The sequence below is a fragment of the Gymnogyps californianus genome, chromosome 4, assembly GCF_018139145.2.
Source record: "Gymnogyps californianus isolate 813 chromosome 4, ASM1813914v2, whole genome shotgun sequence".
In the NCBI taxonomy this organism is placed as follows: Eukaryota; Metazoa; Chordata; class Aves; order Accipitriformes; family Cathartidae; genus Gymnogyps; species Gymnogyps californianus.
In genome coordinates, this window is record NC_059474.1 from 10,805,954 (window position 1) to 10,819,193 (window position 13,240).

General features: G+C 36.4%; 1 protein-coding gene across 3 annotated transcripts in view; it reads left to right on the forward strand.

The window, feature by feature from the left end:
* RGS12 (regulator of G protein signaling 12) overlaps nucleotides 1-11,059 on the forward strand; it is a 79,893-nt gene extending 68,834 nt beyond the window's left edge. For 2 of the 3 annotated variants that reach the window (XM_050896439.1, XM_050896440.1), the window contains exon 17: nucleotides 10,278-10,655. In XM_050896439.1, the coding sequence (XP_050752396.1) occupies nucleotides 10,278-10,642 (365 nt within the window). In that variant the 3' untranslated portion in view covers nucleotides 10,643-10,655. Of the gene's footprint in view, nucleotides 1-10,277; nucleotides 10,656-11,039 lie in introns of those variants that run through there. The other variant, XM_050896441.1, reaches the window with a different exon arrangement.
* The last annotated feature ends 2,181 nt before the right edge of the window (nucleotides 11,060-13,240 follow it).

Here is a 13,240-nt window from a genome sequence, read left to right on the forward strand (position 1 = left end):
AATTCCTTTATTAGTAGTATTTGAGAAATGTTCTATAAGCGCTACCACTTAATTTCTGAAGCTGAGTATTGAACAGACTTGTAACCAGTGCCTACGAATAACAAAACCACAAAATGTACTTCAGACATACTGATGTGTATATGCATAGATTTGTGTTGATGTCTTTCTGATAATATGACAAGTGTACAACATAGGTATCAATTTGCATATTTTTCAGTGAGAACTGTTAAAAAAAACCATTTGCACTTAAAAAAAACTTCATGAATTTACAATATTTTAATGCATGCCATACATTTCTGTGTAACCACTGAACTGTAGCTTTCCCTTTTCCCACTTCCTACTTTTTACTTTGTAGAAATCTTTGTGTAGTTTTCACATGTATTTTGTATCTTTGTTCTCTCAGGAGTAATAAATTCTAGACCTAGTTACGCAAACTGGTTTTAAGCTTTGATTTTCTTCATTATTTAAAAACAGTTCTTTCAGTCCTGGATTAAGAATTCTGATTAAAATTATCTTCTGATAACAAACAGATTAATAGATATGAAATAGCAATTACTGTGAGACAAAGTTAACAAACATTGTATTTGTTAATAATCTAGATATCAAAGGGCAAATGCTGTCTTGAGATGCTGATGGGTCACATGTGAAATCCATAGCATTGACATGTGCACCAGAAGGCAGATAAGACAGGAGATTTCTTTTCAATGAGTCACAACAGGAACTCCTGAAAGGAGAGTCTCTTCTGTCTTTGGGTTCTTGGGCTAAACTTTATATTCATTACTTTCCTTCTTATTTTAAACTAAAGCAATTCTTCCCTGGTCTTTAAGAAATGAGCTGGTGATCTCAGTTCATTTGAAGTGGAGTAACCAATATAACAACCTCTTTGTTTGGTAGTCTTGGGTAAGAAATGAAGGGTTGGATGGGTGCTGGAGACCACAATACACTTTTCATTCTTAGGGATGGGTCCTACATAACAGTACTGTGAAGCCTAATTAAAAAAAAAAAAAATACTGCAGAGAGGCTTGTCGTGCTGTTACCTAGGTCTCATTGTGTTCTGGGGGCTGAAAATGTAGTTTTTCCAAAAGTCACTGTGTTCCCACGTAGTTGTGGGCCTCCATGAAAGAAAATGAAGCAGTTGAAAGTCCTGTAGCAGTTCCCCTTTTAAAATTCTTCAGACTTTTCCACAACAAATAACTAATATCCTACATACTGAATTATTTTAAATTTTTTTTAACAGATTTTAATTTTCATGTACCAGTATACAACTGGTCTACTCTACTTGCACTGGTGATTGTGTTTTATTTTTCTGTCATAGTCACCTATGAGAGACCTTTAAGTAATCAAACAAAATAATTTTGCAAAACTAAAATCATAGTTTCTGTTAGAATCTGGTTTGTCACAAAGCTATTTTTTTTGAGGAATAACAAAAATCTGAAAGAAAGATGTAAAACACCTTCCTTTTTTGCTACAACCTTATTGCATACACTCACTCTATTCTACACTCCTCACACTACACTACAATTTTATGGGAGCTGTGTTCTACAAAAGAACAGTGATTTTATGGAAAAAGTGTGGGCTGAAACAAAACTTCTCTATTTTCATGATTTCATGGAGTTTGCATGGAAAGACTATTCAATGATGTACAGTAATTATAATAAAGACTGCTGGGAACTATCTCCAGTCAAGAATCGATATTTCAAAGGACTAAATTATTAATAATGGTTGCTTTTTTAAGTGCTTTAATGGTTCTCCATTCATAATCTCCTATCAATGGAAAATGCATTTCTGATTGGTTTATTGAATTAAAATGTTGGGATAAAACCAAAAATAATGACTACATAATTTAAAGTGGTCTATAATCTTGGTTTCAAATTGGTATAAAGGCAAATGACATGTATGCTTACACTATGCGTTGGGCTTTTATACATTGGGTTTATATATGCTGGGAAAAGGGCTGGGGGGAATGAAGTAGTCCCTCACGTTCTGCAGCGGGCAATTCGCTAACCACAGACTGGTGTAGCAAAGCCAGGCCAATATCCATCCCTGTAATGGGTAACTCCTGAGGTTTTTTTTCATTTCAAGATCTAGAAAGCAAAATATGAATAATGGAAAACAGCAAAATGAGGTTTGCATCGCTCAGAGCTTTTGAGAACAATTTTTCAAACACAGATCTTAACTTTCTTAAATAAGTGAAATGTGTTTATACTGTAGTAATATTTAGCTATGAAGTAAATATCAAGTCAGTTTGCAACACAAGAATCATTACTGATTCTAGTTGCGTTACTCATCAAGAGAAAATGTCTTTATTTTTGAATAAGCCTGCTAGTTCTGGCAAATTTCCCACTTTAAAAATGAGAGGTTTCTGGAATCTGAAGACTAATTCTGAAATGCACTTACTTCGTGTCTCCACATATAATGGTGGTGGTACCCATCTGTAGAAGAAATAATTATTGTGTGGTATAATTGGCTCGAAGTGATGTATTCATTTTTGAAAGTGTTAAAATACTGATTTAATCTCTGGGTTTTTTTGGTTTTTTTTTTTTTTTGATTGCATGGTATAGTCTAGGTACTTTGAATGTTGTCCAGTTTTTCCCAGGGGGTTAGGCACATTCGTTACCCAAGTGAAAAATAGCTGTCGTGAGGAGAGACAGTCTTTCAAACCTTTAGTCCCCTCAAGAGCTGTGAATATCAAGCCAGAGGCCTTGCACTAGATTATTTATTCAACAATATTCCACTGGGGCCTGTGAGTTGTTCACTGTGATTGTTGCCTCTACTACAAAGTAGGTGGGCATTTAGTCTTAGTAGCAATTGGACTTTTTCAGGGACTACCATTTCATCCTTAGAGAGGACAATTTGCAGCAATCACAGACTGTAGATTTGATTCCATCAAATTGTTCTTTCTGTTATTAAAAAAATTCCCCCTTTTTTTTTTCATTTAGGATGAGAAATATTCTTAATATGAAATTACAATTACAATCAATGGAATTATTGCCTACCACGTAAGAAGGTATTTTTTTGAGTAGATGTATAGACTGGATCCAGCAATTCAGTCAAAGAGTTTATTCAAAACTCCCTTTTAATAGGTATATAATGGCATTGGTTAAGATAGAGAGCCAGCTAGGGAAAATAGAAGCATGGTGAACTCTCTGGAATTATACTTTAATAATATGACTATGGAAGATAAAGGGTGAATTTAGACTGTATAAACAGTTACTTACCTTTTTCTGAAGACACCGCTTTGTTTCTCAAATAGATGGGCAATCGTATTCTCAAAATAAACTTGCTTCCTTTCTTATTGGAAAGAATTCTTTCAGAAATTGAATAGTTAGTACCAGTGCTAGGATGTTTTTGCTTTGAAAGATAAATTATGCAGAAACTAAATGCAGGGTGGACTCTCAGAGCCTGGGGCTGGCTATTGTTCCCAAAGACAAAAAAAAAATCCCAACTGCTCTTTTTTATTATTCACAGAGAGGACGCAGTACGCTACAACTGAGGAATAGAGATCAGATAATATCAGCGGTATTTCTGTGACTTTCACTTTTTGGCTACTAAACTTTTCAGTTATAAGGGTAATGAATTCCAAGTGCAATAAACTTTGTGATAGTTAAGGAGATTAAAAACGATCATGTGTATATCTTCAAAAACGCAAAATAAACCTTTATTTTTGTAATAAGTTCTATATTTTACATAATTAATATTTTACATAATCTCTTAATTCATGTGGCATATTTTAGAGACAATCCAGCGGTGTTTCCTATGTAAATCAAGATAATCACAGAAATGAAAACATAAATGAAATAATAATTTAAGAAAAGGAAGGGATTATGACTTAAAAGACGTAAAAAGAATGTAAATAATTATTTTTAACAAAGGCTGTTGTCCTGCAGTTAATTGCATCCTTACTGGTTCTACGTAATTTTATAGAAGATAATTGGATTCTGGATCAATATAAAGAAGTACTCGTGGGGATCCAGTAATACTAAGGCCAGAATCTGTTAATCCTCTTTTAATCAGAGCATGATTAAATGGGAGAATTACATGTAGTACATGACTGAGATCAATAATAAACAAAGGAGGAGAGTTATGTTAAGAGTAGACAACAAGGGAAGCAAGGAAGGCCTTGAAGGATGATTATTTGAAATGTAAGCTTATTTCAATCAAACAGCAAGACACACATTTTAGAAAGAATTACAAATTTTATCACTGACTAGATAAAATGTTAGAAAAATTACAACTGCTCTTTGAACCAAATGCACACAGGCTAAAACCAGATCTATGCAAACACATGACTTACATTTGGACGATGAAATGAACTTAGTTGAATTTTCAGTGGAAATGTAACTGGTAGCCCTGCTAAACCACATTTTAGGATTTCTTAATTGAAAACATAATGAATGGCAGATTAAATTAAAACTGATTTAAGTAATTCAATCCACTGTTTCCCAACATATTACTCTCTGCAGTAATTAAACCTGCTGTTACCGACTACTGACAGAAAAGCAAAATGAATGTTAACAATAAATGCTGGAAGATCAAACTGAGGGCTGAATACTTGTAGACTGTTGCAGAGACGTTTTGTCATGTCTACTGCTTGGAAAGTATTCAAAAATTGTTTCAATTTTAGCAGTGGAGAAACAGAAAGTTTAAGTAAATTGGCTAGTGTTATTGAGGGCATGCATATCAGTCTGGATCAAAAGTCAGAACTTTTCATTTTATTTATTCTTGGCCTGTTCCTGGCTTTTAAATGACATTGTGTGCAGTTCCCTTCAGCAGCTGTTGTAGCCACGTATATAAAAGGTCACTGCCCTCAGCAAACACAGTTTGCAGTGTTTCCTTTTTTGATTATATATGCCACTGGTGAGCAGTAGTAGTCATACCGGCTCCCTCTTCTACGTAATATTCAGATTTGTCTTTCTGAATAATGTTTTGTGCTTTGTTCTTCTTGCGAATGCTTTGAGATGAGTGCCATGGAAGAATTTCTATCCGTCCTGTCTTTCTAAACTTAACACTGCAAATGTATTCCAGAAATTCCCAGGACAAAAGTAAATAGACTGGTAATGCAGAGTGTTGCTGCTTTGTAGAATAATCCATTTCCTAGCTTGATGCCTTCATTGTTACTGAGTCTGATTTCAAGGCATTGAGCATATGCTGCAGTTGGTGTTTCATCATGCAAGTGAAATACAGCATATGAAATCAAATTTCCTTTGAAAAGATTTAGCATAAACTGTAGGTAGGAATCTTTTATTAAATCCTCTTTCTCCTCGGTGTTGTATCGGTTAAGAGATAAAAGGAAGGAAACTTAAAGGAAATTTAACCTGCAGAATTCTAAATCTTAAATGTAAAGTATCCTTTTCCCCCCCAGAAGCGTAAATCACTTTACAAACTTTAAAAAAAAAAAAATGCTTACAGTACTAACAGTACATCAGCCAGTGTGGAAGTCATTTATCCACCACTTAAAAGAATCCACAGCTGGGAAGGCTAAAATTTTGAAGAACCATTTCCCAACAGTTTAGGACAGGAAGGAAGAAGTGTCTTTCCCAGAGTGAAACTGCTAGATTACACATATCTTCAGGAAAAGAGTTACTGGTACTGAAGTATTTCCAGGACATTGAAGTGAACACCCACTGCAGAAGTGACCATCGCAAAGCTCCTTTTTTAACCCACGACAGTCTCACGTAAAAAAAGTGCTCTCAGGCAGCATGTTATCGCCTTAGGACAGGTTGTTGTATGGAATCAGAGATGGGAACAGTATCTATGCAATCTCATGCATTAACGAACACACCAGAGTCTTATTAATTTGGAGACTGAAAATGACTGATTACATTTGGGGGTGGTATATACCAGTAACTAACCAACTCCAGGAATTGTTCCTGAAAACTTCGGTGATTTCTTTTCACAAGAGTTATATTATAAGTGTTATGAAATACTTCAAACAGATTCTTATCTGCTGTAAGTCAGCACAAAATCATTAAACTGGAGCTCATTCTTTTTAACTAAATATCTGATCCTCTCTGACATTAGAAGTTGAATGCCTGGGATCAACGGTATAGAAGTCAGCAGAGTATTCTTGTTATCTTTCAGTAGAACTGAGCGCCATCTAAATAGTAAATGGTTTTGACAAGAACAGTAGGATTTTAGCAAAGGTAGAATGCCAAGTGAAATGCTGAATCTACATGGAAGAGGTCTATACGGAAAGGGTGTTGGGAAAATTATGGAATAGAATTTAACATTATGCCATATATGAAATCCACTAAGTATGGACTTTCAAATACAGAGCTCATCTCTTGCAGTGAAACTTCATAAACCTCTACTTGCTTTTATAAAAAAAGATAAATATGGTGTGAATGGAACTATATTGAGTATTGATCACTTACAACTACAGGTGCTGAATTTCAGATCAGATCTGAATTATGCTTTAAGAAGTGAATCATAACTAAAATTTGACACATTGAAAAGAAATGGATCTAATAATTATGGTATAGAAACAACATCATTGCAAGATGTTGTGGGTGGACCTTTAAATCCCAAGCATCTGCATTAGAGTTACAGTTATTTGATCCTATCGTTGACATTTGACAGTTCATGCTGTTCCTGAAATTTCCAGGGTTTTTGTGACCTCGTCTTTGCCTGGAATTTGGCCAAATGCTCCCTTGGTCCTAAACTACTTGGAAGACAATGTCTTCTGATATCTTGCTTAGATCTTACTTAGAGCTTGAGGAATATTTCATACAGAAGAAGAAGAATTCCCTTTGTCTTCCTCTGTGAAGACACTGTTCCATAATCATAATGTTAAATTCAGAGAGCTTGAGAATAATACACAAAATTAAAATACCAGAAAAAGAGAAATATTGGTAAAGGAAGTCAGGAGATCAGCCAAAACAGTGCCTGATCATTAACCTTTTGAAAAATGCAGACCGGTACACTTAGCCTTCTAAGCAGTCATTTAGCTGCCAGTCTGTAAAATAGCAGATCTCCAGTTTAAAAAGAGAAGACGACATGCATGATCCCATCTTTAAACCAGCTGGAACATATTAACGGCATCAGATGCACAAGAAAATTCCCTTAGAGCTGCGTGGAATGCTTAGCGGGGAAGCTGAAGATTACAAATAGGCATGATTATGCTATTCCAGTCTGTTTGGAAATTAATCTGTGCAGCTACTGCTCTAAGCGCTGGCTTCCTTTCCCTTCTGACGTTAGGTAGGACATTTGACAGATTAGATTCGGGAAAATGTAATATCATTCCTGACATGCTTTATGCAAGGCAAAGCAATCCGCAGAGATATCTATGGAGGTTTTCATCACTTCAATGCAAGAATATGTGAAGAGAAATTTTATCTGTGAAAGCTCTCTGCACCTTCGATGGTGCCCTGCATAGCTAAGTTTGCTATTTGTTACTCAGGTTTGCTACTGTTACTCAGTAACAAATACCCAGGTATTTGTTACTCAAAAAGAGAATATGAGAAGGAGACCAGTGCAGAAGTGCTGTAGTCATCATTTAAGCCTCATTATAAAGCTCCACTAAGTACATGCAAATCTGGAGTCTATTTTAAAACTTGTAGGATACATTTATACACCAGCTGTTTTTGGGAATCTCTCCTATTATTTGTGTTAAATAGCCTTGCTTCATAAATGCTTTGTTTTTAAAAATGAGATAAAAAAGCACATTAAAGTATTTTTTCAGTGTAGTGGTACTCTTGAAATCATCTTCCTGTTTGGTGTAGATGAGCCAAGATCTTTTCTACCCTGCCAGGAAAAGAGAAATCATCTTCACAGTATCATCCCTTAGTAATTCCATATTCTTTTGAACCAGTATTTTAGATAAGACCTTCTCTGTTACTGTCCTGCCTGTAGTAGTAATTTATTAGATGCTTCAGAGGGATTGCTCCTGAAAAGGGCATTAATAGAAAAAACTGCCCATAATACGGATTTATTCCTCTTCAGATGGGCTTATGTCCTGTGAAGCCCTAGAGCTAACATTGACCTTATTTTTGCTTTGTTCCTATTAGACAACTTGCAAGTCCAGTTGCTTCGTGTGGTGGCTCAGTGACAGCATAATTCCAAGACTTAATGGCATTTCTTATATTTAGCTGTAGAAAGACTTAGCAACCAAATAAATACAGCAATACTTACACCTTCCATAGCGTCCCTCAGTAGGAGTTTCCAGCTCTTTCATCTGTTGTACCCTGTTAATGCAGGCTGTATCGTTTGACTGGGGAAAGTGTTTCAGCTTAGTTCAAATCAACAGAGCTATGAAACCACCATCAAAGTGTTTCTTTACATTACATTTAGTAGAAGGATGCATTCTCAATACTAGGACAACTGGATGACTCATGCTCTGTCAATGCAAACTATTTGTTGTAATTTATCGTTAGTATGGCTTTTTAGAAATTAGTATCTCTTTTAAGCCAACTTGAAAGGAGAATCAGAGATCTTCCTCAAAGGGCATAGAATAGTAGATTAAAAAGATCAAGAGTACAATTCAGTACATTCATGTTAAGATAAACATTTTAGAATAGAAGAATAGCATTTTACACCACAGCCATGCAAACAGCAGTTAAAATTAAGCCAATGTTCGGCTGCAGTAGGAAGATGTAAACATGAAGCGTAATATAGTCCCATTAAATGTTAGCTGTAATTTAGTAGGCTGGAGTCATGCTGGGCTAGCAGGGCTGAGAAGGCTTTCTGCCTTCCTTCTGCTATTGCTCAGCTGATTTGTTTGGAGTTTGATCTAATTCCTCTGGATGTGAAAAAAGGCAAGCATTACTGATGTGGAATATCCACATTATTAATGTGGGGCTGCACTGTAGCTAAAGCACTAAAATGATATTGCACTACTTAGATTTTTAACTTATTTTCATTAAATAGAAGGCTTTAACCCTTGAGAAGACCCTGGAGTGATTTGATTGAAACAGTATGAAATTGCTTTTTTTGTCCTTTTCATTTGCATTTTTCCCCTTCTCTGTATCAAAAAGTTCTTGACTACGATGATTATACATTGAAATTTATTTTTCTTGCAAAAAACTGTACACGTCACTGTGGAACGAACACAAATAAAAGATTTCAAAGCCAGCTATGGGATTTAACCCTACACGTCTCATGGGGTTTGTGTGGCTAAATGTGCTAATCAGGCACTTGTGTGTACTGTGGCAAAGAGTTTAAAAATGTTTTAGGTAAGGCATGTTGGATAAGATGGTATCATTTAAAAGACCAGCTGGTATACATGGAAAAAAGAAATTAAATATGAAATGGAAGCCCTTACTCAGGTCTGCCTTTGTGCCTTGAAAGTTTCTCTATTTTTTCTTGGATATCGGTTGGTCTAATAAAAGCAGTTCTCTCTCCCTGAAAATTTTGCCCCTTTTTATATCATTGTGGTGGGGGCACCTCAACTACAGAAGTCATGTTGATAACCATAGTGCGAATCATGAAATCAACTCATTCTGCATCCTTCCCTTCTTGTTGACTGTTGAAACAGGCAAACCAGCTTCATCTGCATTTGATTTAACAAGTGCCTAGCAGTTTGCGGTGTCACACCTAACACAAAACTAGCTTTTTGGGAGCTCGAGGTTTTAATCTGGGGTTAACTTGGGATCGTAATGACTTTGTGTGAGTAGTTCTAGAGAATAGGCCCAAATCCTAACAATTGTGATTTTAGAAGTGCTGTACCAAAAAGAAACTTCAAGGTTAAAAAAGTCACACATAACTCAGATGTTTCTTGAATGTTTAAAGCCCTTCAGCGGATTAAGTTATTTCTTTTCTTCTTGTCCTGTAAACTGTGGCCCATAATTGCTCGGTTGCAGTTCAGGACAGTGAACTGCGACTTCAAATCATCCTAGAATTAATCTCTAGCCAAGTAAAAATAATATCTCAGCAGGGATCTGGTATTGGAGGCCAGTTCAAGTCAAGGAACATCTCCCGTTCTGCCCCAGTGGAAGCTCTATAGTCTCCTCCTTCACCTTTGGGTTTGCTGGTGTGAGAGTTTTTGTTCTAGAGGCGTACAAATTTATGCTAAGTAGTTATTCTTAATGGAGTCTTTTTAAAAACTCTGAAAAATGCTAAATTAAGACAGATACGTATTAACATTTTACATTTATCTTTGATATCTACTGTTTAGTTACCTACTTGGTACATCAGTAAGTCTCCTTGATGGACTGGAGGAATATCCCAGCTGACTATCTACCATTAGGACCTCAGAGGAGGTTGCAATATTGAAAGCTGCTAAAACCAGAAGATACATAACTGTCCTGTTTTGTGTTTTTTGTTTTTAATTCTTCTGTTAGGTGCAAACCACAGAAAGAAAAAAGATTCACAAGGGACTTCAGGAAACTCTTGTGAACAAACCTGTCATAAAGTGAAGACCAGCAGAAGCTTTAATCCTCCTGGTGCAAGAGAGAACCCCAAAACAGAGCTCCCTGTAAACAGGGTAATCGATGTGGATGGAGTCAAACTGGAAGACACTGGCACACACTCCTGTGACGATTCTGAAGGGAACCTCAGCTTTGAAGGTTACATCTCTGAACTGAGATCTTGCCAAGGGAGGATGAGGAGCGGAGTTTATAGGACATCAGACCTTCCATCTCTGATTACTGTCAAGAGTGAGAAGAATAAGGGCACTGAGAATCAGTATAAAGCTACTTTTGTTTAAATCTCTGTTTTTAATTAAGAGTTCTGGTATTTTTGCTTGGCTTCAGCAGCAGTGGAGATATGCCTTAGGGACATGTTTCTGCAAGTTGTAAGTTGTTTTCAGTACCCAGTTGCCTTCAACGAGCCTGCCAGACCGTCTCTTCTGATATGAGTTAGAACCCGTAGAATGAAAAAATAGTATTTCAACTAAAGTATTGAGCTATTTGTTTTTGTTCTCTGACTGTTTCTATATAATTTTCCCTGGGATGATTCCATTGCATAGTGCAATTAAAATTATGATTTCCACCCCTACCCTTCTTGTCTTTAATAAAGACAAACTAACTTTAAGTGTCCCTATCCAAACTTCTTATTTAAGATAATTTCATTTTAATGTTCTAATGTTTTTTCCTGGTCTGGAGGATTCCGTGTGTGTTGGTAGACTTTTGAAGTGGAAGTAAAATCAGTTACTGGTGTAAAAAGATTAGGATTATTTTCTTAATGTCTTCCTATCTGCCTCATAATGTTTGGGAAGAGGTCCGGGTGGAATTCAGTCTTGACTAATGCATTGCCTGGATGGATATATGCAATAAGACCGTTTTTATACAAGCAGTAAGGAGCAAAAAAACCAGCTGTGAATTTCCTGTGCTGGGAATAATAGCGGCTCTCATAGCCAGCACTGGTGATGTTTCCATACCAGAAAAGTATATACTAATTACATAGTGGTGGGAGGGTCGTCCGGGTCCCTCCTCATCACTGCTCTTGGTGTCTTTTAGCTTTGGGGGAAGGCAGATTTTGTTATTGCTCTTTCAATAGGTGGTTAAGTGCCCCTCATTCTTCTTGTCATTAATTCTACTTTCAGTTAATCTTCTAGGCTTGGGTGGAGTTTTGAGAAAGAAAAGATACCTAAGACTGCTGAACATGTCACTTTTGCTACCTGCCTCTTGTCTTCCTTTCCCATTTCTTCAGAAGAGGTTATGAGTCTGGACATGCAAAAGGGTACATGAAGAAAAGAGAGCGTTGGACCTCTGCTCATCAATGTGAAACAATATTGAGTGTATATGTTGAGACCTTCTGGTGGTTCACTGCTTTGAAATTATTGTGAGACTTAAAAGTCATGTTGCATAGCTCCTAGACTGAAGATCCGCATAGGCAGTAAGTCTAAAGCATCACAGTAATTATTCATTAACTTCTCTTTCTTTGCTCCTAAAGCATACCAAGAATTGTGAATTTTCTGAATAGCCAAGAATACTGGAGGCAGTCACTCAGTTTCTTAAACTCAAATCTGTAAGATGAGAAAGAGGTACATATGGTTTTATAACAGTGAAGTAAGATTCCTAAAACTTAAGCATTATATATCAAATACTCCAGTGCTATAAATGGACACAACACCCGTTAGCTTTAATACTTTAATTCTTTTCTACGGATAAGTGATTTTGCTCTCGATATTGAGGAAAACCCTTGTTAACATTAGGCTCAACTCAGTGTGTGTCTGAATGAGGATATATGCTATGAAAATAGCTGTTCTTTTAAAAACTTTCAAGATTAAAACTGATGGGAGAGTCATGCTAAAATCATAGTGCTGTAACGATACTAGAGACTTGGGGAAACACAGCGGGCAGAACTAGGAGTGAGTGAACAGGCTTGGAGACTGATGTAACTGGGTAGCACGCTGTAATGGACTGTGCTGTTAAAATACAGCCATAGCACACTGCATGCAGGCTGACTTTGCAAGCAGTCTGACTTTACCTGGGCTGAGGATAAGCAGGGAAAGCTTCTATACTGATCCATAGGATATGTTGTTTTGTATTGTACCATATATCACCTGTGTGGGACACAACATAACAAAACAGTCATAGCCCAATGATGTGAAAGTATTTAAGTATCTATGTATTTTTAAAGTGGTTTTCACATGTTTATTTCTTTTTTTTTTGGTAGTATTTTGCTAATAATTGCCCATGAGAGGTTATTTCTTTGCACAGATAAATGGCCACAATTTTTTCCTATCTTCCGGAAAATTAATAGCTTTGTTCTAATCAAGACCAACATTACACCAAACTCAAGAGAGGGCTTTGTGACCTGTGATACACTTTGCACTTTTTGTGTGTCTTGGAAAATAAAATCCTAACATCATACAGGTAAAAGCTTGAAATTCAATTACAATCGTTACAGTCTTTATTAATCTCTGATCAGTATTTTAGATTAAACAAGGTTGCTTATCTTACATTGTGCAAGTGCGCCTAAGTGACTTTTAGTGAGCAATACAGAATTCTTTAGCTGGAAAAAGAGACAGCTGAGGGGAGATCATACAATAAAGTCTGAAAAACCTTGAGTGCCATGGAAAGGGTGGATAGGGATTGACTATCACACTCTTTTCTAATACAAGAATTAGGGGCCATCAGATGAAGCTAGTAGAAGCCAAGTTCAAATCAAAGAGCTGGTTCTTCACCTTCTCCTGTTTTTTTTTCCACAAGCTGCTGTGCTGAGAAAAAAAGCAAACAAAAAAGCTGTTTTTAAATTCTGAGTGCAGCAAACTGGATTTGACTGTATCAAGGATTCAAAGGGAATTTGACAGCATGGGAGAGTCAAGCTGTGTGCAGGAAAATGAAGGATGTGAAAGAAT